This window comes from Melozone crissalis, unplaced genomic scaffold, assembly GCF_028551555.1.
Source record: "Melozone crissalis strain CALT ecotype California unplaced genomic scaffold, PUWL_Pcris_2 ptg000042l_1, whole genome shotgun sequence".
Classification (NCBI taxonomy): domain Eukaryota; kingdom Metazoa; phylum Chordata; class Aves; order Passeriformes; family Passerellidae; genus Melozone; species Melozone crissalis.
In genome coordinates this window covers 1,420,226-1,444,348 of record NW_026535820.1, presented here as the reverse complement: position 1 = coordinate 1,444,348, position 24,123 = coordinate 1,420,226, and the positions used below count along the sequence as shown (strand labels likewise).

Below are 24,123 nucleotides of genomic sequence, written 5' to 3'. Positions count from 1 at the left end.
TCCCACAAAGATCTGTACTTAAGTTTCACCTGGCATGATTTGTTGCAGCTAATCTTACCACCTTGCCTATTAAGTGTGCCGTGAAAACCCGTTATTCAGTTCTGGTACTGACTGTGCTTTTCTAGTGTTTTGTTTAACTGTTTTTTTTAGGACACAGTGAAAAGTCTAAGTGCCATAAATTTGCTTGTTGAAGGCAATAGTTGGTGCTGGGTTTGATGCAGGGTTTGAGATGATGCCTTTGGTGGAAGCCTTTGTGCTATATATTCTCATGATTCACAAATTGTTCTGAAAAATCCTTTCACATTAACCAGCTGAAAGGCAATTTTGTCCTTTTTTGGCTCTGAAAATTTTGGGGAGTGGCAGAGGGAGAGGGGGACATGACAATTACAAGTCTTGCTGTACTATCTTAGAGTTGGAGTGGACTGTAGCCATAATTCCATCGTATTACCTAGGTGTTAAGCAAAAAGGCTATTTCTTTTTGAAGAAGCTTGGTAATACACATTTATACTATAATATCCATTTATATTTTATTGCTGATTTTTAGATCTTATCCCACTCTTAACATTTTTATTTATTTAAACAATAAAAAAGCCAGCAATCTTTATCAAATAAAGCAATGCCACTATGCTACAAAGCTTTCCATGTCGAACATGTCATAATTTTATGTTTTAGAACATAAGCAAACATTTCCCAGTCATTACTCATCGATCATTTATGAAGCATATTGGGGGTGGGTGTCAGCAGAGCTGATGTGTTGGTGACTTGCAGTGTTCTCCCTGGCACTGAGGGTGTGTTCCAGGAGAGGGAAGCTCAGTCTGTGCTATTACATGGGCGTGTACCTTTGTAAGGCAAAGATGAGGTTGCCCATGGGTGTGCGGAAAAGTTCACACTGCTTCCTGGGTAGCAAGTTTCTGGCAATAAACTCTCTGGCTTGGAGGTCTTTGAGTTTACTGTAGTAAGGAGGCATTCTGGCTCAGCTCATATGGTTTCTTTGGGGTTTTTTAGTACGGCCTCCATGCATACCCTGTCCTATGTGTCCCAACCATCAAGAGGCAAGCAGATCAAAATGTGTGTTTTGCCAGCATTCTGGATAAATATGACAGGTTGTTGACAAAACCAGGATGCCTCCCAAGTATGTCCACCACAACTCACTGTACTTGCAAAGCAGGAAACAGAGTGAAGGTGTGTTGTTATCCAGAATAACAAGAAATAAAAAACCCTTAGAATTAACACGTTTTTCTGGCAACCTACATTTCTCACTAAGCTCGAAATATAAAAGGACATGTTGCTACTTATTAAAAGAGAAAACTAAAACTCTTTCAGTGGTGATAGTAGTTTGAGATTTGTTTTTATTTTCAGGAAGACTTTTATGGAAATAACCTTGATTTTATTAGGTTGTGCTGTATTTTATACCACAGTCAGAAAGAATGATTACATTTAATATGGAGAGCTGAACAATTAACAGAGTTAATAGTCTTAAAGATAAGATAGGAATGCCATCTGTATGTGATCCTGAGGTCATCAGATTTAAAGAAAAAAAGCAAAAAAATACTGAACAATACCATTATTGTATAGCTTTCTCTTCACAATTACTGTAAATTTACTTTGAGGAGTTATTTCTTTCTCAATTTTACAGTATCACTTATCTCAAAGAAGTGCTTAGCAGTTTGACTAATTACACAGTTTTAAAACTTTTGCTTACCTTAGGCTGATGTTTCTTGGCTGTCAGTAGGCAATGACTTGATTTAGACTATTTTATACTCCAAGCTGCAGTGTCATTCAGAATTTGAAAAACAGTGCAGGTGTCCAATATAAAAAGAAATCTGCTGTGAGGGAGTCTGAATACTAGTGAACAGTATACAGCCTGAACTGACATAAGACCAAAGCTGTTCATCATTAGCTTCTTTCATCAACTGCTCTAATTCCAAGAGTGCATTCTAATCCACCTAAGGCTGAAAGAAAACATATTAATATTTTACCATAGTGATTTAGTGTGCATAAATTGTTCATGATGTACTTCATGATGCCAAAAATCCCTCAGAAAGCACATTTTTATGAGTGCAAGATTTGACTGTAAGAAGTTTCCTTAGCAAAACATGAAAAAATAATATAAAGAATGTCTTTCCTATAGCATACATTTTTCCATATTAAAAAATCAATTGAAATGAGTTTTTATATGACAGAAGTATGAAGGGTCAATTCATTCCCTCTCTTTAGCAGTCACTAAGGGACCTGTTTTGGCAGCATTGAAGAAGTTCTGCTAATAGCAGAGGGAATAGCAGGATTTGATCATGTCATACATGATATCTTCCATCTTCCATTCATTCCCTTATTTTGAATTTACTTATATGCCAGAGTGTTCTCAGGGCTGGCACTTTGGATAAAAAAAATGTAATGGATGTGTTTGTAAGCATACAATTTTATTATTAAAAAGCCAGATAATATTTATAGAACTTATTATCAAAAAGTGTACACTGAAGAACAATAGATAATTCTAGTTAACATGTAAGCCTTTTTATATTACACTAAGTAGCATATTAAGGCAATGAATCATTTTTTATGTAACTAGTAATTAGTTTCATAGCAAATACTATACAAGTGCAACAAATGGTTGTAACAAATACAACAAATTCTGCTACAGAAGAAACTTTCCAAACTGAACCATCAGGTAATATAAAATTATTCCATCTCATGATGAAATTACAGTGATTTCCTAAACAATATTGGCTGTCAACAAGTAGCTTTTCACCAATGTTAATTTAATATACTTATTTAAGTAAAAGAAAGAAATATTAGCTGTGTTTAAAAACTGTGAAACCTTGTACACTTCCACTGCTGTGAAATGATGCCTTCTGAGTAATTTTTTTCCATGACTGTAGGCAGTAAATATTCTAAAATTTCAGTCATATTCTTAAATATCTTTAAAAATTGCCATATTTTGTATTATTTGTCTTCTGCCATGTATAGGAAGTATCTGTAGTCATATCAGCTGCTCTTTTTAAGAAGTAACTTTTGCAGTTTTTTGATCTCTCATTAAATATAATAATGGATGAATGGTTTAGAGGAAAATGAATACCAGTAGGTTGAAAAGGACAGCCCCTGTGGAGACCCTCCAAAGTCTGAGGAGAATTTTGCAAGCAGTAACACAACTGTAAATACACTTTGGTTTAGGGATAGGTCTGTGAATTATACAAGAATCCTGTTGTCATAATTATGTTACTGGGCTCTGCTGGAGTCAGGAGGAGAACTGGCCTGAGACTGCATCTGCATGTCCACAAGGAGACAGGATGATTCGTGACTCTCAGGTAACCCTGGGGACATGGATAATAGAAGGATGAATTTTGAAACGCTTTTTTGTAGGTCTTTTAGTGTAAATTTTCTTCCTTCATTGGTAGCTTGTCTGTCATAAATGGCTTTTAAAAATATTTATTTAGTTATTTAATCAAGAAGTTAATTTACAGTGCCCTTTTACAACTACTTTTACCGAGTAGGAACTGCAGACACTTTTCCATTCAAATATGCATTTCAATGTTGTATAAACAGTTACTAGTTACTCTTAATTAGGCATAAACTGGATAGTTTTTCTATATATGTAATCTTTATGTAACTAGTTTTAGGAGTGCAGAGGGTAGTTTTCTGTAAAGAATGTATTGAGAATAATAACATTTGGAATTCTGCTATCAAACATTTGGAAGCACCAGATTAGCAAGTGAAATTCTGCTGTTCAGCTATATATTTGGCACAGATTCAAGCAGCTTTACAGGAGGGTTTTAACTGGGTTTGCACACACCACGTCTACCAGCTGATGAGCTGTGAACCTACTCAGAGATTCTTCATTACAGAGAAGGTGATTAATATTTCTTGGCACTTGGAAATGCCATGCAGCCATCACATTTTGCATGAAGAAGGGTTAGAGCAGGAAGCCACTGTCTGAGACGCTGCAGGGTACAGTGCCTGGAGCCATTGCAGCAGCACAGTGTGTGATGGAGGGGATTTATGAATGGGCCATGCTGCAGACTTGTGTGACTTGGAGCCTTGCTTAAGGATGCCTACTGAGCTAAGTCATTGCCAGTGGGAAAGAACATTACCAGCTGTAAAATAGGAGATTTTACAGCTGTCTTTTAAAATATGTAGGTAGGTGATTTGAGTATATTTTGAGATAGTCCATAATCATATCACATTTCCTTATTGTTCTGAAGTGAGAGCAAAATGGCATATGAACTTAGTTTCTACATAGAACAACCAGAGTAGTTTGTTTAGAACTGTTCATACCACACATTGACAGCAAAATGTGCAGCAAGGCATGAGGGATGGGAAGCTTCCTGCATGTCCTTGGGTTCATGCAAGAACTGGAACCAGTACAACTCCTGATAAGATTATTTCAAAAAAACATTCCAAGATTATCAGAAAGGTTGCACTGTATCATAAAAGAAAAAAAATACCCAGGTAAAATACAGCATGCAGAAGCAGTTTTCCAGCTCCTCCCATTGCTGCACTCAAGTGACACAGTTATAGTTAACTTTGGATTATCAATCACTGTGAAACAGAATGGGAAGGTTGTACATTTGAACAGCTTTTTCACTGCTTTTGCATTCAATGATGCGGCTCTCAGAACCAATACTGGACATGGAAATGGCAAACTACAGTGAAGTTTTAGATCCAACATATACAGCACTGGAGTTCGAAACTATGCAGATTCTATATAATGGCAATGGTGAGTTCTGCCCTTTGAGGCAAATTCAAGCCAGTTAACAGAAAAAGTGAAGTGTAGTAATGCTATAAGGTGTTACTTAAATGTTTTATTAATGGAGCATTTGGAGGTTGTTTTCAAACTACAAATCTGCTCTCTTACAATTCATCGCTGACTCTGAGTTAGTAACATTATAATTCTTTAAGGAAAATAAAAGAGAGGTTATATATAATAAAGTAGCTGTACTGTCACCAGTCAGTTAATCAAAGGGGAAAAAATGGTCTATTCAGCAGTTGTTTTATTTACTGTAAGACAAATGAATAACTAGTATTGACAGTTTGGACATGGAAGTATATTTTGTATATAACTTTCAGAAGAAAAGAAAAAAATTATCTAGAGTTTTGTGAAAAAAAATAGCTACTGTTTCTTGATGCCTAGTTTCTAATTGTTATACTAATATTTATTTTATTTAAGTATTAATCTAGCCTTTCTAACTAAGTGTATATATACACAAGAGTGATTTAAAAAGAATCACATTGGCTTTCTAGAGGACAATGTTTAGTTGAGAAAAAATATTTGCGTTTGGTTAATGTAACACTTTAGGCAGATTTTTTTTATGCAGTTTTTGAGATTTTTTCTCAAGTTATGCTTGAAATGGAAAGCACATAATTTCATTCTGCCATCTAGTACTGACAAAAAATGTGAATAAAAGTATCAAGCAAGTTAAACTACTCAAAAATGGCCTTTCAAATCTTTTAATACACTAAAAATGTTTGTTTATTGTGTCTTAAAGTATAATTCATAGTTCTATCGTAGTATGTATTTTTAAAAGGCAGAACCTTTTATGCAGTGATTTGCAGGAAAAATATTTAGCACCTGCCATATAGAACATAATTAACTTTTTATTGTTGGGCTTTAAGTTTTATCTGAATTACTGATGTTAAGTTACAGCAAGTTCAGTAAACAGAAGGTTAGATTTGGTTATCAATTTAGGAAGAAAAACCAGAACTTTATGTGCTAACTAAATTTGTAGATGTCAACAATGATTATATAACTTTAGATGATTTCTCTGCTTTTTGTTCTAATATGGGTATTTCATTGGTCATATGTTTTTTGCTGAATAGCACCCTTTTGGATCTGTTAATGTTAAATAAAATGAGAAGGCAGATTAGGGAGGTTGTGCATGGTTGCATTATGTGTTGGAGATACAGCTGGTTAAATTATCACTGTAAGTGATTAGCTTGATAATTATTAGTTATCAGGTGCAGCCTTTTTATATTTAGAGTTTGTATTGAGTTTAGCCTAAGTATTTTCTTATAGCATTTATAAAAACATTGTATTGTTATAGTGTTAGTTTGGAACTGAAAGCTGCCCCTTATGAACCTTCCTGTGTATCTTTCCTAGCTGTTTAAATTAATTAGGAACATTTAGAGAAGTTTAACAAGCCACATTCAGACAGATTACACAGTTCTGTTGAAATCAAAGAATTTTTCATCATCAGGTCAGTTTTCTAGACATTTTGATTCATAATAACAGCAAAGAAAATAAGTATACCCTTATACATACACACACACATATATATATATGAGTGCACAACTGATACTGTATTTTCAATTATTTTTCTATATGATGCAAAACTACAAAACTCAAAAAAAAGGTCCTATATTTTTCTAAAGCAATTCTTTAACCTAGTTTTAAAGTAGTTTAAAATTTTCCAGTCATGACAATCCTAATTTTAAAATAAATTATTTACAGAACTGAATTCTTCTAAGATTTCTTTTTGATGTAATTTCTATCAATTACAGCTCAGTAAAACAAAACAAAACAGAAAGGTTGCTTCTCTCCACATCTGAAGAACTCTTTAACTCTGTGGGACACAATGGAAATTTTATAATGTATTTGTGTTTTACATTTCGGTTGGATCCATACAATATGAGTAATAACAGTTTTACTGTTCATCCTGTATACTGTTCATGAACTCATGTACTTGACTTTTGAATTCATTTTTACATATCTGATTCATGTGACACTCTTTCCTCTCCTGGATGAAACAGCTAGAAATGTTAGGATATGTTTTCCTTCCGTTTAAACCAGAAGCAAACCAGAAAAATCTATTTTGCAATTGTTTCTTTGAACATGTCTGTTAACATTGTGACTCAAAGAATAAATATAGCTGGTTTGATTTCAGGTGAATTTATTCAGTTGTGTTTACCATATTCAGTGACTAATTGTTAATCACGTAGCTAATATTCTGTGCAAGGAAAGACTGCACCATTGCTCCTGTCAAAAATATCTTCAAGGAAATAAGAGACATGTTAACAGTGTGTTAATACCCTTAGCATGTATTTTTGTTGTTTTGGTTTTTTAAAATTAGGTTGTACAAAATCCTTTTTTTGTTTCTTTTTTTAGTGTCATATATCTTTGTAAGAGAGTTGCCAGCTATTGCTAGCTTATATGAGAGGTGATAGATGAGATCTTAAGACTGCTTTGTGCCAAAGTTCCTCTTCATGTTAGTAGGAACATATGTAGGAACATTTGTAATTATAAATGCAGAGGGGCACTTTAATTTTTAGCCCTTCAGCTGAAAAGAGTTTAGAGCACAATTATTTGTTGTTATGATCTTCATAAGTTCTTTAACATATCTATCACTTTGAAAGTGTTCATGTCAGTGAGTATCAGATGTAATCAGATGGGTCATACTATATAAATCCTAAGTGGCAATTAAAAGAGAAAAGGCCAGAAAAAGCTTCTATTTAGGTACAACCTGCTCATGGGGTGGTCTTTGGAAGTCTTATCCATAACTATGTATGTTCTTGTCTCTTGTCAGACAGTTCAGGAGAAGCTGTCAACATGAATGCTGCTGACAACGGGGTCAGTAGTCTCTGTGCAATATGTGGAGACCGAGCGACCGGAAAACATTATGGTGCTTCCAGCTGTGATGGATGCAAGGGATTTTTTAGACGTAGCATAAGGAAAAACCACGTCTATTCATGCAGGTATTTCAAAAGTTCATCTAGAGGCACTATATTAATGAATTTAAGCAAAAATTATATTTATACTTTGTCAGAATTTTTCAGTAATGTCAGGGGATTTTCAGCTTTTTCGTAAGGAATGCTACTTGATATTACACATTCCAGGAACTATTTTCCAGGTGCTTGATGATATTGTTTATATCATTACATCACTCACAAGCTGTTTCACTCTTTTATTTATGATTACAAAAGTCATCTCTGAAAAAAAAAGGGAAAAATGATCATATTTTCACTTCAGTGTAAAAATTGTAATATTTAACTGTTTGCTAAAATTCTTTCCTTATGAAGGTATCTTCTGAATAGAAAGTCTAAGATTTATAAATCTTGTTTTAAGGACTGTACAAACACATCTGCACATACTCCCACCTGGTGTGACACACAGGTCTTTTGAGCAGCCATTTCCCCCTTCTGTCTGAATGGCAATCTGTTAATTTCCAAATGGTGCCCAAAATATCACACTGCACCATGTTTGATGAAATTATCTGTGTAGGCTCAGGGCTATAAACTGTCTGTTCTGAGTCATAAACAGAATATATGGAAAACTCAATGCAATTGAACAAATCACTGAAGGGGAATATTGGGTTTTCATGCCAAGATTTTGGTAATGATGGGGTTACAAAAGTGGGTCCTTGTGCGGAGCTGTTAGAAGTGTCCCCTGTGTCTGAGGAAGCCAATGCCAGCCATCTCCAAAATTACCAAAGCTGAGCTTTGCTATCAGCAATGGTGGTAATAATTGGGGGGATAATGTATTCAAGAAGAAAAAATAATTATTGTGCAGAAAAAAATTGTAGCCAGAGAAGAGTAGTGACAATATGAGAGAGGAACAGCTCTGCAGATACCAAGATCAGTGGAGAAGGAGGGGGAGGAAGTGCTCTAAGTGCTGGAGCAAAGATTCTCCTGCAGCCCACGGTACAGGCCATGATGAGAAAAGTGTCCTTGTGAAACCCATGGAAATCCACAGGGGAGCAGATATCCACCTGCAGCCCATGGAGGACCTGCTGCTGGAGAAGGTAAATGCCTGAAAGAAGGATGTGACCTCATGGGAAGACTGTGCAGCAGCAGGCTCCTGGCCAGACCTGTGACCCTGTGGAAGGAAGACCCCACACTGGAGAAGGTTTTCTGGCAAAACTGTTGACCCTGCAGGGGACATTGACATTGCTGTAGCAGCCCAATCCTAAAGGACTGCACGCTGTGGAAAGCACCCATGCTGGAGCGGTTCATGAAGAACCAAGCCCATGGGAAGGACTAACATTGGAGAAGTTTGTGGAGAACTGTCTCTGTTGGAATGGACCTGACATGGAGCAGGTGAAGACTGAGAGGAGTCCTCCATTGAGCAGGAAGAAGCAGCAGAGACAACATGTGGTGAACTGACTATAGTCCCCAATCTCTGTCCCCCTATGCTATTGTTGGTGATGATAAAACTTACAAGAATGGCTTGTTACTGGAAATGTTTCCTACACTCTTCTTTGGTTTCATAATATTCTTAAAAGGAAACATCTCCCTTATAGACATCATACAGTGATATAGCATAGACATACCCCTAAAATGGTGTGTTAAGAGCTGATATAAGTGATTTCAGGAAGAGCTCTGCTTTTGCAGAGTCTGTTTATCTAACAAACAGATGCAAAGAAAAAAAGGCAGACATAGACCAAGAGAAGTACAAACGGCTCATATGCAATCCCTTAGGCACACCTGTAGCTGTGCATGATAGCCTGGGTAAGCTGCCTTGCAGTATCATGCTCCATGTATTTCCTCAAGTCTTTATTTCATTGTGTTGGTTCCTCTCATTTCCTGTTTAGGTTGCCATCTGTAGTGATAAAACATGCAGCTTGTCCATTGTTACCTCCCAGTAGGAGTAAACACTGCCAGACAAGGGTAATGGTTTTGCAGCTAAGGGGCTCCTCTATGCCAGCAACATTTGGCTTTTTCTTTGATTGTTCTTTGCTTTTTCTATTTGCAGCTTTTCTTCATTTTTTTTCTTCCACTTCCATTTGATGCAGCCAGTTACTGACTTACCTCACAAATCAATTGAGGTATAAATGATGTACATACCTACAAAATTTTCCACACTTGCCTGTTCCAATGCATACACGTTTATACACATGCATATATTCCTGGACAATTAACAGGTATGAAACACCTTTCAAAACTGATTAATAAAGAAGAATAATCATTGCAACTGAAGACAAGAGTCTGTGGTTATAGGCATTATTCTGACAGGACAGATTAGTTGGTTTTTTCTTTGTAATCAGGGTGCTACTTTATTAATGCTTTATACATTTACCTTTTCTTGTCTCTGATAGATTCAACCGACAGTGTATTGTTGACAAGGACAAAAGGAATCAATGCAGATATTGTCGTTTAAAAAAGTGTTTTCGAGCAGGAATGAAAAAGGAAGGTAATGAAGTAATTTATTATTTGATATACAAAGAAAAATTCTAAATTATATTTGAAACATAATGAAAATTCTAAAAAACTCCAGCAGAATAAACCAATGGAAAGTCGGCTACAATACCTTCATAATGGGAAAGTGCTTTTATATTGAGGTGAAATGAATGTCTACTAACTTTCAAGGGAGTAAGTAGTTCTAGCGCTTGGGGCGTTAACAAGTCCATGTGAATTTGCAACTGTATAATTCATTAATTCTGGCACCAAAATTCATTGATTTCTACATATTGAGCCATATGCTGGAGTATTTCAAACAAAGAGATTTTACTTAAAATGTTTACCAAAAGTGAGTAATAAAATCACTGTCTGGCTGGTTTTTCCCCTGCCCTAAGTAATGACAGTGCCAATTTACTGGTTCTTCCCTTAAATTTAAATGTATGAAACATTTAAGCCAGACAAAGGACTGTGAAATTGAGTGAAAAAGTAGTGGGAAGAGTAGAGGTAGCAGTCAGTGGAGTGTCCACATTAATTAATAAAAAATCTAATTTCCCTAGAGCTTGATATAGGAAAATTGTTACTTAGGATCTCACTGACAGATACGAGAAACATGTGTCACAGTGATTCTTCAGTCAGAGTCAAAGGACCAGATCACCACAAGATCAGAGCAACAGGGAAAGAAGACCAGTGCAAATATTAGAGGGTTTATTTTTTTTGTTTGGGCTGTTGTTTCAAAGACAATAATGATGTAGAGGTAAAAGATGTCCTTATCTGTTTCAAATACACACTCAAATGTGGTTTGTCACAAACTTTGCTACCTCTTTTGTCTGAAGCCTGGTGCATCCGCTTGCAGGCCAGCCTGAAATGTGAGTGCTTAGTTCTCTTGTAATGTGGCTATCATTCTTTTTGTCTGTACAAAGGAAGCTTTTTCTTTATGCTCTTAAGTGTCTGTCCTGTAGCAGTACTTTGCTAGTGATCAAGTTATTGGTATGAGGTAAAATGGATTTTTCTCCTTGAAGCTGTTTGGGGATATTCTAAACAGCGTTACACAGGGTATGAAATAGGTTTGCCTACTAATGTCGATCTCCTTTAAGACACTTTGGCCTTTTGGAATTTGAGCAATTAAATTAAAAATATAAATTAAGCCATTGTATATGTGTTATGAATCTGATGTGAAGAAAGGGGAAGATCTGTGAATATGCAGCAGCCTTAGAAGTTTTGCAAATAGCAGAACTTTACAGACTTTCAAAACCTGGAATTAAAGAATAGTTTACCTCAGAAGGGACATCTAGAATACATCTAGTTCAGCTCCCACTTAAACCAAGGCAGACATCTAGATTCAGTCAGGTTGCTTGGGACCCTGTCCAGACAGATTTACACAGTCTGTGGGAGAGGAGATTGAGCAACATCTCACTCTGCAAGCTCTTCCAGTACTTGACCATCCTCATTGCGAAGGGTTTTTTTTCCTTATGACTAGTTAGAATATGTCTTACTGCAGTTAGGGTAGTGTCTATTGGGTCTTATCTTTTCATTATGCATCTGAGAAGATCTGGCTCCATTTTCTATATGCTACAGAAATGAAGACCCTCACATCCATGCTGCTCCTCTTTTTTCCACATAAGCAAAGATGCCTGCACCTTATGCATCTTGTGGATTACATCTCCATAGCCCTCTGCTGGACACTACCTACTTTTCCAGCATCTTTCATGTGCTGGGGAGCCCAAAACATAGAAATGCTCATTTCCCTCAAGATGCTTATGCAGCCTAGTGCACGGCACAAAATTTTTAACCCACTTAATGCTACTCTGCCTTACTCTGATCCCACTGCATCTAAGACTTTCAACATTGTTTTTGTTTTTTATAACCTCTCTAGATGATCAGGGCATGTCTCATAGTATAAGTATAGCATAGAGTCTGTGATAGATTTTCATGTTTTTAGCAAATCTCTTTCTTTTCTTTGGGACAAAGATAAGGGAGACTTCAGTTATTAAAAGCTTTACAAGTCCTCTTTGAGCAAATGTACCACCCTTCTCATGGAGTCTCTATTTAAGGCAATTTTAGCCTGAATTGACAATAAAGCTTTAGCCACGTAGTCTAGTCTAATAATCCAAAATTATGTGTATGTAGAAGAAAATTAAAGCATCCACCTATGGTGGGAATGTGCTCCACCAGTGATTGTCACTAGTGGTGTATTGTCAGAATACCTTACTATTTTTGCAAAACTAATCAATGCTGATTTTATTTTAATTGACTATGTTTGTTTCAGCATTGGCTGTTTGTTTCAGCATTCTTTTACAAAAGGTTATATTTTCTCTTTCCTGTCTACAACATACTGTGTGTTTGTCACCACACAAGATTTCTTCCTGTGACCTTAATGAAAGGCCCATCAGTGAGTGTATTAACTGCAAAAAAGTTAGTGCACCTCTGGAATAAATTGTGTGCATCGTTCAGATAAATCCTGAATCTACTCAGTGCACAGGGGTATTTTTGTTTTTTTCTAATTAAAATCTCTTGTACTATTCCTTAATTCTGTAATGCATATTGTTTCCCCCAATATAATAAATGTATCTTTAGGAATATAGCTGCTGCTCTTAAAAGACAATGAAGTTCCTCATGCAATAGAAAGATTTCCATTGGCACAATTATTTTTTTCCCCTTTTTCATTTTCCTTGGCCTAATCTTGGACACGATCTAGGTTTTAGAAGGATCTGACTGTCAGTACTTATTTTTTTTCTTCTTCCTTTAGTTTAAAAGCATACTTTCTTGCCTCATAAACCTTACATGTGCTGATTAAAGATTCCCTATCCAAAGCTCTTTCAAATGCCTGTTTTTGGACTCCATGAGACAAAACTTAATGAATTTACTGTCCTAAAACTTTCTTGGTGTGCTGGTTTTTGGATTTTTTTTTTTCCCCTGTAACTTAGTTAATATTCCATAAACTGGCTAGGAATGCAATGTCATTGAGGAGGAACATGAGATTTAAGTTTCAAAATTATTTTACTAGTGGATTGAATTCATTATTCATTCCTGTTTCATTGTTTCCTACAGCAGAGCATGAGTAGGACGTTCATACTTCCTCTGAGAGATATTTTTTCAGTGGTGATGCTGCACCCCTTGACCTGTTTGGCAGTCTGGAAATATCCATTTCTGCTGTTAACACAAACACTGACTTATTAAATTGTTTGAAATTGAGACCATGTGTTCAAGTTCAAAGGAAGAAAGAGGTTTGACTGTAATTAAGCTAGTGACAGAAGTGCAGATGATTCAGTGTCTATCTGCAATTAGTTATTTTTTACAGGCAAGTAGTGTTCCAACAGAGACTGTAAGCATGCATTATCACCCTTCCTCATCACTCAGATCTAAACACATCTTCTTTGAATGTCATATCTTTCAGTTCTTAGAGTTATCTTCTGGAATCTAGTAAAGTTCTGAAATTATTCTTTGTGTCAGTGTTTACTAGTCAATAAATGAGATGATTATTCTTTTCCAGCTGTGCAAAATGAACGGGACAGGATAAGTACAAGAAGAAACACTTTTGATGGCTGCAACAGTCCCTCTATTAGCACATTGTCACAAGCCGAGACACTCTCCCGCCAGGTACTGAGATCTATCTCAAAATTGTTTAGTGACGTTAAGACCACTTTTACTAAAATTAAATACTTCTCCATTTCTTACTGTATCAAAAATAATTATTGAGATTACTTTTTTCCTACTTCCAAAATGCACACAGCTTCCTCTTCTCAATGGAAGAAGCGGTAATAGAATACATTCTTGAAGCATAGTCAATAAAAAAATTCTACTTTGTCCAGAACAATATGTCTTAGGCACCTTTCTTAATAAAGGTTTATGGTTCTTACTGCTTTTAAATCAGTTGCTGTCTTAGGCAGCTGGTGGCATCTATCTATCCTTGAAGCAGGCTTTCCCATGAAACATAGGGAAAAATTTGTCCAAAGCCATTACATTCAAAGGGGTGTGGACACTCATTTCCTTACGTTCTTTTGAAAATCCCATTTTTAATATCCTTAGATATTATAGGTAAGACAAACAGAAGTGTTCCAACTGCAGAGTCTATTCACATCTCACTTTTAAATTTTCTTTGCTTCATCTGAACTTCATTTTCTCTTTTTCTTTTTTTTTCCCTATTGAATCAATTGCTGAATGGAACAATCTCCAGTCCTTTTCTGCACCTCAGATAAATCATGGTCATTGATTCTGCATTCTTGCACCTCTTACTAACTTGCTTAGAATTTAACTGCCACCTTTATGATTTCATGCTGACTGATTTATACATCCCCAAATGTTTTGTAATCTCATCCTTTATAAGCATCTCTCTTAGGCTGGAACTGCCTTTAGAGAATTGATGCAGGAATTACTGGGTTATAGTCTTTGGCACATATTGCATGTCCAGGCAGACTAGATGAATATAATGTACCTTCCTACCTTTCCTACCTATACAGTATGAAAAATATATCTATATTTATCTCCTTCGTAATTTTTGAACTTGCTTATTGTGCTTTTTTATAATACTCCTTAATCATTTCCAACTGGTATTTGCAATTCAGGAATAAGAACTGTCTTGAATAGAATCACATCCTCAGCTGTTTATAGCACAAAGTTCTTTTCAAACAGTAGATTCTTGGCCTAAAACATCTCCTTGTGTATACGCAAATTTATTGTACTTACTATTTGTTATGTTTTATTAGAACAGAATTGCTTCCACTCTGTCAAGCATATATGAAGATACAGTCTTGACCTCAAAGTCCAAGAGACTTCATTAGCATGATGAAAGAGCAAAGAAGTCCTAAAAGTACTTCTTTTTCCCTCAATTGAATAGATCTGTAAAATGAGTTCAGTCCTGAGAAGATACTCAGAGCAGGTGGTAGTGTCCCAAATGTCTCCAATCCAAGTACTTCAGCTGTGAAATGAGGAAGATGGTGGCGTTCATCTCTTTTGAAATGTTCATATTAAATAAGGAAAAATAGATATTTTCATCCTTTTTGAAGTGTTCGTAATAAATAGGAGAAATTAGTAATTTTGTTCCTGAAGATCCCTTATGGGGGGAATTGTCTAAGTACAATTTTTCTCATACACACCTGGGAGAGGCTTCCAGGATTATGTAAATATGAAAAGAGCATTTTGGACTCTCATATGAGTAAAGGCATCTGTCCCTAAAGGCTTACAGAACAACTGGTATACAGTGTTATATTTTCATGTTCATAAACTCATTAATGGGTACAAGTGACACTGGGAAATATTTCACCTCAATATAAGAAAGAAATTTTTTACAGTGAGAACAAGCAATTACTGGAGCAACCTTTCCAGGGATGTGGTGGAGTCCTTATCACTGAAGATTTTCAAGATGCAATTGGACAGAGTGTTAGATAATCTCGATGATTCCTTTCCCATAAAAGATTGGATTAGATAATCTTTCAAAGTGCTTCCTAACCTGTGCTAATCTACGATTCTATCAAGTCAGTGAGTCCTGTGTTGTACCCCATAAATGAAAGGCAGGTTAAAGCAATAGAGAAATAGAAATTGAAAAGTTCGTAGCTTCACATCCTTGTCAAGACATACAATCCTGGGTGTTCATAATGAACTCCATGGGAGTCATCCCACAAATCCCCAGCAGAAGTTCACCAAGTAATTTCAGCATGGAGACTGTAGTTTGTAATGTAAGACGTAATTTATAAAAATGCACAACTTTAAATAAATATATTAAGGGAAGGATAATGTATTAACTTCATGAGTCAGTATGTCTAACAGTTAATCTACCTCTTCTTTGCCTTCTTGTATTATCTTCTAGCTGCTGCATGGTTAGTATCATTTTCAGGTAGATCAGAGTGTGACCTACTATCAGAAATCTCTTCTTTGCACCTTTGAATCATGATCAAGACCCCTTTTACTCTTCTGGAGAAAAATGAAATGTATTGAATTTCTTTACCGTCTTTCTGTACTGAAGGTTTTCTAGACCAAATCGCTCTGGTAGCTCTCACCTGAATGAATATCAGTATTTTCAGCCTCCTTTTTGTAGAGGAGATGCCACAAACGGATTCATGATTATAGCATGGATTTCACACATTCTCTGTCTACAAAGAGGCAATATCTCTAACCTTTTTGCTACATGATAGCCTTTGAATTATGTGTCTGAGGAATTTTTCACCTGCCTAGCTGCTGTATTTCCCTGAGAGCTAATGTTCAGCTGGTTAACTGACATAAATATCTAAGCTGTTTTCACTGTTTTACACTGCTGAATTATGTAGGAAGCACAGAGCTTTAGTTCAGAAGCACAGTTCTTTTTGACTACCAAGGATATGGGATTTCACTACAGATCCCACTGTGGGGTTTAACATGGGTATATGAATGAAGGGAACTGCTAGGAGTCAAACTAAATACTTTCCACCATCTTGAAAAGTGTTGGAATGTGATAGTGGAAGAGGAAACAATTAATTTCATTTCCTGAGGAAGATAATTATGCTACATAATTACCTGAATATGCTTTCACTAATAAAACATAAAGGGAAAGTCAGTTTTATGGGCCTTGTACAGTGATATTTTTATTTTCTTTACTTTTTCTTTTTTCTTTTTCTTTTTCTTTTTCTTTTTCTTTTTCTTTTTCTTTTTCATTTTTCTTTTCCTTTTCCTTTTTCTTTTTCCTTTTTTCATTTTTTCTTCTTCCTTTTTTCATTTTTTCTTTTTCCTTTTTTCATTTTTTTCTTTTTAACTTTTTTTTTCTCTTCTTCTTCTTCTCTCATTTTTATTTTTTTTCCTTTTTTTATTTTGCCTTTTCTGCTTTCTTTTTATTTTTGCTTCCCTAGTATGATAGCAACTATAAACTGGCCTTACCTTCTCAGGTTTGCCTTTATCTTAAGCTGGCTTTCCTGCTGGCACAAGAGAAAGCCTGGTTTTGTTCCTTTCCTTGAAAAGTCATTAAGAATTTCAGGAATTGGCTTAGTAGAAGTGCCCAGCTTCAGGCCCAGGAAGATATTGCTCTCTTGCCATTTCACAGAGCACTGTTCCCTGCAGGTGGTCTAATGCACACTCATATCCTTTACAGTTCCTCTGAAACATCTCAGACCTCTGCCTATACCACTACTTCATCATTACAAACCATTCTCCTCCAGGCACTAAAACCCCATTTTACCTTCTAAAGTTAATGATACTTGTCTTTACACCAGAAGAACATACTACCCCTTTATCATTCTCTTTGTCTTATTATCTCTGTCCCTTAATATTACTACGTGCCACTATGAACTCTTTTTTCTTTTTTTTTTTTCTGAAATGAAGTAAATGTCAACCATTTTAGAGAAAAATAACAACCCAAAACACCTCCCTTCTACAAATGAAAAGAGCTCTATATTTTTAAAAATAGTGTTGTGGAATGAGAAGATATTGTACCATGATATGATTAATTAAAGTTTTAGCATATTGCAATACAAGCTGGTAATAATGAGAAAGAAAAATTTATCATTTACGTGCAGAGTAATGGTCCATATGGTCAAGGAATTTCTCAAGAGTATCTGTGATTACTGCTGTGATTTTTTTCTTACATATGCTATTAACCAGTGGAAATAAAATTATATGAAATTTAACATCATTCATTTTTTCTCTCGTTGGCCAGATCTCAATTTCCAGTCCTGGTGCTAGCACTGATATAAATGTTAAGAAAATTGCTGGTGTTAGTGATGTCTGTGAATCTATGAAGCAACAACTTTTGGTCCTGGTGGAATGGGCTAAATATATTCCGGGCTTCTGTGAACTACCACTTGATGACCAGGTATAGGAGGAGACCAAAGAGAAAGCTCTAATTACTGCTGTTATGCCTGTGGTATTTAAATGTCAGGATGAAGCACTCATTCTTTTTTTGTGTGAACAAATAGAGCTGAGTACTAGACCTACCCTCTTAATTTATTTTATTTAAGTTGTGAAGTAGCACCACCACAACAGAAACGACATGAACAAAAAGAAGCAGCACGGCAGCATGGGTTTAAGTGTTTTGTTCTTTTTGTAGTGTTTGGGAAGCAGAATATTTTCTGACCTTAAAAAGTATTCCTTTCATGTTCACCTTTCATTATAATATGGTATAAGACAGCATGTTATTTAATATGATGCCAGACTTCTCTACTTGCAAAAACCAAAAGCGATTAGAATCTCAAACAAATTCCAAACATACTGATACCAATCCATAGCAAATAATCTTTCATACAATACAGTGTACTAAAATTATATTGTATATAATAAATGTAAGGAAAAAAAAGCACCAAATATTGAAAATTCATAAGAGTTTTTATGACAGAGGTCTGATCTAACATCACATTTGTAATATATTCTTATATATCACTGGCTTGTAGAGTAGGTTGTGCTGGCAAACACAGAACCAGAATCTCCTCATTGTGGGGATCAGTTCTCTGACAAGCAGCCTCAGAAGGACATTAATTCATTGCTTGGGATCTCTTGATTCCACATTAAAATTTGATTCATTTTAAAAATCACGCTTTGAACTGGAATTGTATAAATCCTTCTTTTTGCTTCTTCAGTCTCTCAGTTTTTTAACAAAATCCTGCAAGTGTTTGGTCATCCTTGGTTTGAACTGAGTCATTCCCCCTTGTATCATTCCTCAGGAATATGGGTCTGTTTCACACCACAGGAAACTCCCCAAAAAAGAAGTTAAATGATGTCTTTGCAGACCCACAGAGCACATATGTTCACAAGCTCAGCATACTCAAATAAGTTTAAACTGTTCATGTGAAAAAGAATTTCAAATGTCATTACTACACAAGGTCAACAAAAGCAAGCAAAAAAATTGCTTCTTTTATTATTAAGACAACATGGAGAAAAAAAGGAGGTATCAAATATCCTTAAAATATTCCTATCTGCATTTGAAAAAAATGAAATATCAGCTTAGAATGATAGGCTGAAAATGCCCCTGCTGTGCTTGAAGAGTACATGTTGGGAAATACTCTGAAATCTTAAGTACCTTGGAAAAGTAGGGACAGAGATGTTGAGAGAGAAAACAAATGCCAGTTTTTTCATTTTTTGATAGCCAGTTTCTAAGGGCCATTATGCATTCAATTATGAAGTAAGCCATCTGGTTTTGAAAAAATTATTCCTGATCTGGGAGTCAGCCTGATTCACAAACCACAGAGGAGACCAAAGCAGCTGAGGTAACTCTACTGAGAACCTGAATTCTTAACACATAAGTATTACCCAGGTACAGTGTACCTTTATATCTCTCCTAAACGGACTGGCTTGGATTAGAATTACTTGTCAAGAGATGAGTTCTTTGAGGAAATAAAGGCCATTGCTGAAATTTCAAGCAGACATTAAAACTTGAGGAAAGTAAATAGGTGACTAAGAGTAAACTAATAAACACAAGTTCCTTCCTAGTACAAATTGGGATTCCTCTTTGTGGACAATGGTGGCTCTGTCAGCATATCCAGCTTTGTTGGGACTAAGCTCTTTTAAGTGCTACATAAGTTTTTGGTTCAAGAGAAAAATGAAACACTGATAGAACCAAATTTACTCTGACAGTTCATTACAGCCCACTGGAGTTTTTAGTGTCAACTTAAAATGCCAGAGAAAACTTTGTCAAGGGAATACACACTAGGAAATAAATGCAGGTAGTATATTTATTGAGAAGTATTTTGCAGAACTTGATGTTTAAAATCTAGACAGAATCTAGATATGACAGAGAATGACATTTTAATTAGAACGTGCTGTTTTGATGGTCTTCAGATTTTTACAGTCACTTTACATTTCACATTGGAATCTTAACAGTCTTCAACACGTACCTGACACACAGTTAGGTGTGTTCTTTTCTTTCTTATTGAAACTTACTGCTTTATCATCTAAGGAGTCTGCTGTTTTTTTTCATGAGGTTGCCCTGCTAAGAGCACATGCTGGGGAGCACCTGTTGCTTGGAGCAGCAAAACGGTCCATGGCATACAAGGACATTTTACTTTTAGGTAAATATTGGTTTTGTTTTACTTACAGATGATGATGTTATAGTACATTAGCAACGATGCAGTCACTTAAGTGGAACAACTGTTCTGGCACAATCAAAGCAATGCATTCTGTAAATGCTAAATAGCTATTAATGACATAATGTCATGTGCCTGTTCTAGCAAAAGCAAGTGGATGGTTTCATGTGAGTTAATACAGGTAAAGGAAAGCAGAAACTACAATTTAAGGGAGTTCCCTGGCAATTGACTCTTTACATTATCATCCTTTCTACGCCTCTTCCCATAAAAGAAATTGGAACAAAATAACAACACAAAGGTAAAAACCCCTTTGCTTAGGAAAGGAGTAGCCAGCCTGTTGCACATGTACTATTTTCAGTCTTCATGAAAACCATTTATCTAGAGCTTTCTCAGGAGTCCTTCAGACTCAGAGAAGACTACTGGCTAAAATATTAGATAGCATGTTACCTGCAACTCACTTTCCCAAGACCCCTCTCACTTCTTCCTCAATAGTTCCCATATGGCCACCATGTAAACATCATTCCTGCTGTCCCTGCCGCGTGGCAGATGGGTGCACCCACGGCACAGCGCCGAGGCACATCTGCAGGAGTGTATTCTTGGTCAGCTGAGATGGCTCCTACAGAGGGTTATACTAAGGGAACATGGCTGTCAGGGAGGAGGATGTTGTCACTGATGGAAGCATGTTCATGCAACGGAGAGGCCCAGTTATAAGATGAGATGTGTGCTGGCGTGGAGAGTGATGTGATGAGGCATTTGTTAGCCTTGTTTGACACAGTGCTCTGCCAGTCTGAAGTGCACTCTGCCCAAAAGGGTCTCATTAGACATGGTCAGCATTGGGGCTGTTTCCTGAGACAGGCTGTTGGTTGTCTTGGACAGGATATTTGATGTGAGGCAGGGCTATATGGAACACAGACTCAGACTTGTCTGTTCACCGGTGTTGTGGTACAAGGACATTTTCTACTACTTGTTCTCCTTCCTCTTTGGGCCTGCCTTTTCTTACCTCTAAATTAGCTTGAATTTATTTTTACCCACATTAAAAGGACAAGAAGGGCTTGGTCTGAAGGTATTTCTCTCACCAGCAATCCTTTCAAGATAAAAGCTGTACAAATGTCTTTCTTAAGGTAGTCTTTCTATTTCCCTAGATACAGTTTCACTAACAAAACTAACAGAAACAGGGAAAAATAAATTTGCAATTTTATTTGGATTAGTAATAAGGTAAATAAGAAAACGATGATAAAATAATAGTAAGAAAACTATATATCATGAGCATCAGCAGATACACCAAAAGAAGAAACAATTTGAGGCTTCAAGGCTTATTTTTGATACTTGGAGGCAGGTATCTGTTTTATGAGTCATTTTGACATGGATCTTCTGATATAGTATCAGTTTTTCTTTCAAAAACTGCATGGTGGGTTCCGAAAGCTCCACGGTATTCCTGGTGTTCTTTAGAAGGTGAATTAAGATGTGATAATGGAGGCCTCCAAAATGTATATTTTAAAAAACAACCCAAAACCCAAAAGACTCTAGGTAAAATTATTTCTTGACTGAAAATTTTGCGATGCTACTAAATTTTACTAGGAGCAACAGAAACTTCCATTAGAAAAAGAAGCTTTTCCAGTGTCTCCTCTCTTCTATTGTCAAATCCTTGTCATTTAGCTTGGGATATATTATTTTAATCAGGGAAGAATACATTTTAAGATCAATACATTAATATATTTATTTGTTCTTTAAGCATAAATTGCTTCATACTTGTAAATTCAAATACCAACCTTGGTCCTGTGGACTAATCAGTAACTAAATATTGGTGTACTTATATGTACAGATTATTTACTGGGTGACAGCTATAATTTGCACATATACTGTTTGCAATGAAAAGTTATGTGTGATGCAAGAGAGAGTTACTACTTTAAAAATTAACTTGATCAAGCAATATGAAATGTACTTTTGAAAATTGGCCTAATCTAGTACATTACATCAAAATGTTTCTATTAATTCATATGTTGATATTCTTTCTCTCTAAGGCAACAATTACATAATCCATCGCAACAGCACTGAAATGGAGATCTGCCGAGTGGCAAATCGGATTCTGGATGAATTAGTTCGTCCCTTCCAGGAAATTCAAATAGATGACAATGAATATGCTTGCTTGAAAGCAATTGTGTTTTTTGATCCAGGTATTTTTACAAAAATATCTCTCAATTGTTTTACATGTGATTGTATTGAAAGTAATTTTTGTTAATGTAGCATGTGTTCATGTTATCTAGCTGAATGGAAAAGAATAAAATGAAAAACAGTAAGATGCTCCTCCCAAATCATAATATGCCTTGACTTAAAGTTTTTGTCATTTTTAAAGATGCAAAAGGCTTGAGTAATCCATTGAAGATTAAGAATATGCGCTTCCAAGTCCAAATCAGTTTAGAGGATTATATTAATGACCGTCAGTACGACTCCAGAGGAAGATTTGGAGAACTTCTTCTTCTACTGCCTACACTCCAAAGCATCACTTGGCAAATGATTGAGCAGATACAGTTGGTTAAATTATTTGGAATTGTTAAAATTGACAGTTTGCTTCAGGAAATGTTACTGGGAGGTAAGCAATCAATTTGTTAAATTTACCATCTTGTATTATGTTTAATTTATATTTAACATAATATAAATTATCTTTATAGAATCCATATAAAATAATTATATTATTTTATAATATAGTAACTATTAAAATATTATTAATATTAAATATTATATTATTATTGAATCTAGGATTTTGGGATGTTGAGGGAACCCTGATCTAAGCTACCACTCTGACTCACTGGCTGAGCTTTGTGTTGTGTAATCGTTAGCTAAAGCCTTCTTGTCTTGGCAGTTCATCTTGTTTAACTTAGTCCTACAACAACAGATTTTGCTATGTACCTCTCAGTAACTACTGGGTTGTCCTGCAATTCCCTAGGCAGATGAAAGAATCCTTAGAAATATTTCATGAAACACACTGTTATTGCAGTCAAAACAGTGAAAATAAACACAGTGCTTAATATGCTTGAAGTCTGCTTAAATTGTTTAATGAATACCCAGAGGCAATTATTCAAATTGCCAATCAAAATATTTACTCTGTGGAAATGTAATTACTGAAGTATAAGTCACTGGCAACAACATGCTCGTTTGCATTGATATATGCTCATGTTATTTTTGCAGGTACTTCTAATGATGCCAGTCATCTGCATCATCCAATGCATCCTCACTTAGCCCAAGATCCATTAACTGGCCAAACTGTCCTCATAAGTTCAATGTCTGCTCCTGTACATACAGAACAGATACGTAAGTAATTGAAAGTTAGCCTTCTGTCATAACACATCACTGTTTGATTTTAAAATATTAATTAGCATGGTGACCTGTCAGTGTTCATAGAGCTATTTCCTCATCATGCTTAAATTAAAATAATTGTGCATTAAAAATGTATGCATGTAAATGGTGTCAAGAATAGACTTTGACCTGAATTCAATTTAATTTAAAAATTCAGCTCCATTTTGATATATCATTGTTTTTACATGCACAATCTTTAATAAACTAAAAATTCTGATCATTAAAATATCATTTTTCCAGAGCATGTCAAGGCACTCTCTTTTCCAAGCATGCAACAGGACTCCCTTTCAGTGCAGTAGTGTATATATGTAGAGTAGACCAGGCTAATGAAATATATAATTATTTCTGTGATTTTTTTCAGCAACTCCAGAAACTCCATTACCTTCCCCTCCACAAGGCTCTGGGCAAGAATACAAAATGTCTGCAAATCAAGCTTCAGTCATTGCACAGCAATCTATTTTGAAGCAAAAACCATTGTGATGTTTTTATCTATGTCTTATCCTTCCTTCCTTCCCTTCCTTCTCTTCCTTTTCATGCACTAGATAGACTGGTAGAACACTTGCACATTTAAAATCTCAGGTTGATAAAGGAAATTATTTCCTCAGCAGCCACTGCTAAGTGGGTGTTCCTTAAAACACCTCATGATTTGGAAAGTAATGCTGTTCTGACTACTGCATACAACTGT

At 35.7% G+C, this 24,123-nt stretch overlaps 1 protein-coding gene across 2 annotated transcripts; it reads left to right on the top strand.

Moving 5' to 3' along the window:
* Positions 1–4,596: 4,596 nt before the first annotated feature.
* On the top strand, positions 4,597–23,918 carry HNF4G (hepatocyte nuclear factor 4 gamma). 2 transcript variants are annotated; one of them, XM_054285128.1, is made up of 10 exons: positions 4,597–4,714; positions 7,518–7,686; positions 10,026–10,120; positions 13,598–13,704; positions 17,726–17,881; positions 19,982–20,069; positions 22,106–22,258; positions 22,438–22,674; positions 23,271–23,393; positions 23,800–23,918. In XM_054285128.1, exons 1-10 carry the CDS (start codon positions 4,597–4,599, stop codon positions 23,916–23,918), a joined length of 1,365 nt encoding a protein of 454 aa, XP_054141103.1. The 2 variants fall into 2 exon arrangements, with proteins under 2 accessions (XP_054141103.1, XP_054141104.1); XM_054285129.1 differs by having other exon boundaries at positions 4,600–4,718; positions 7,522–7,686.
* The last annotated feature ends 205 nt before the right edge of the window (positions 23,919–24,123 follow it).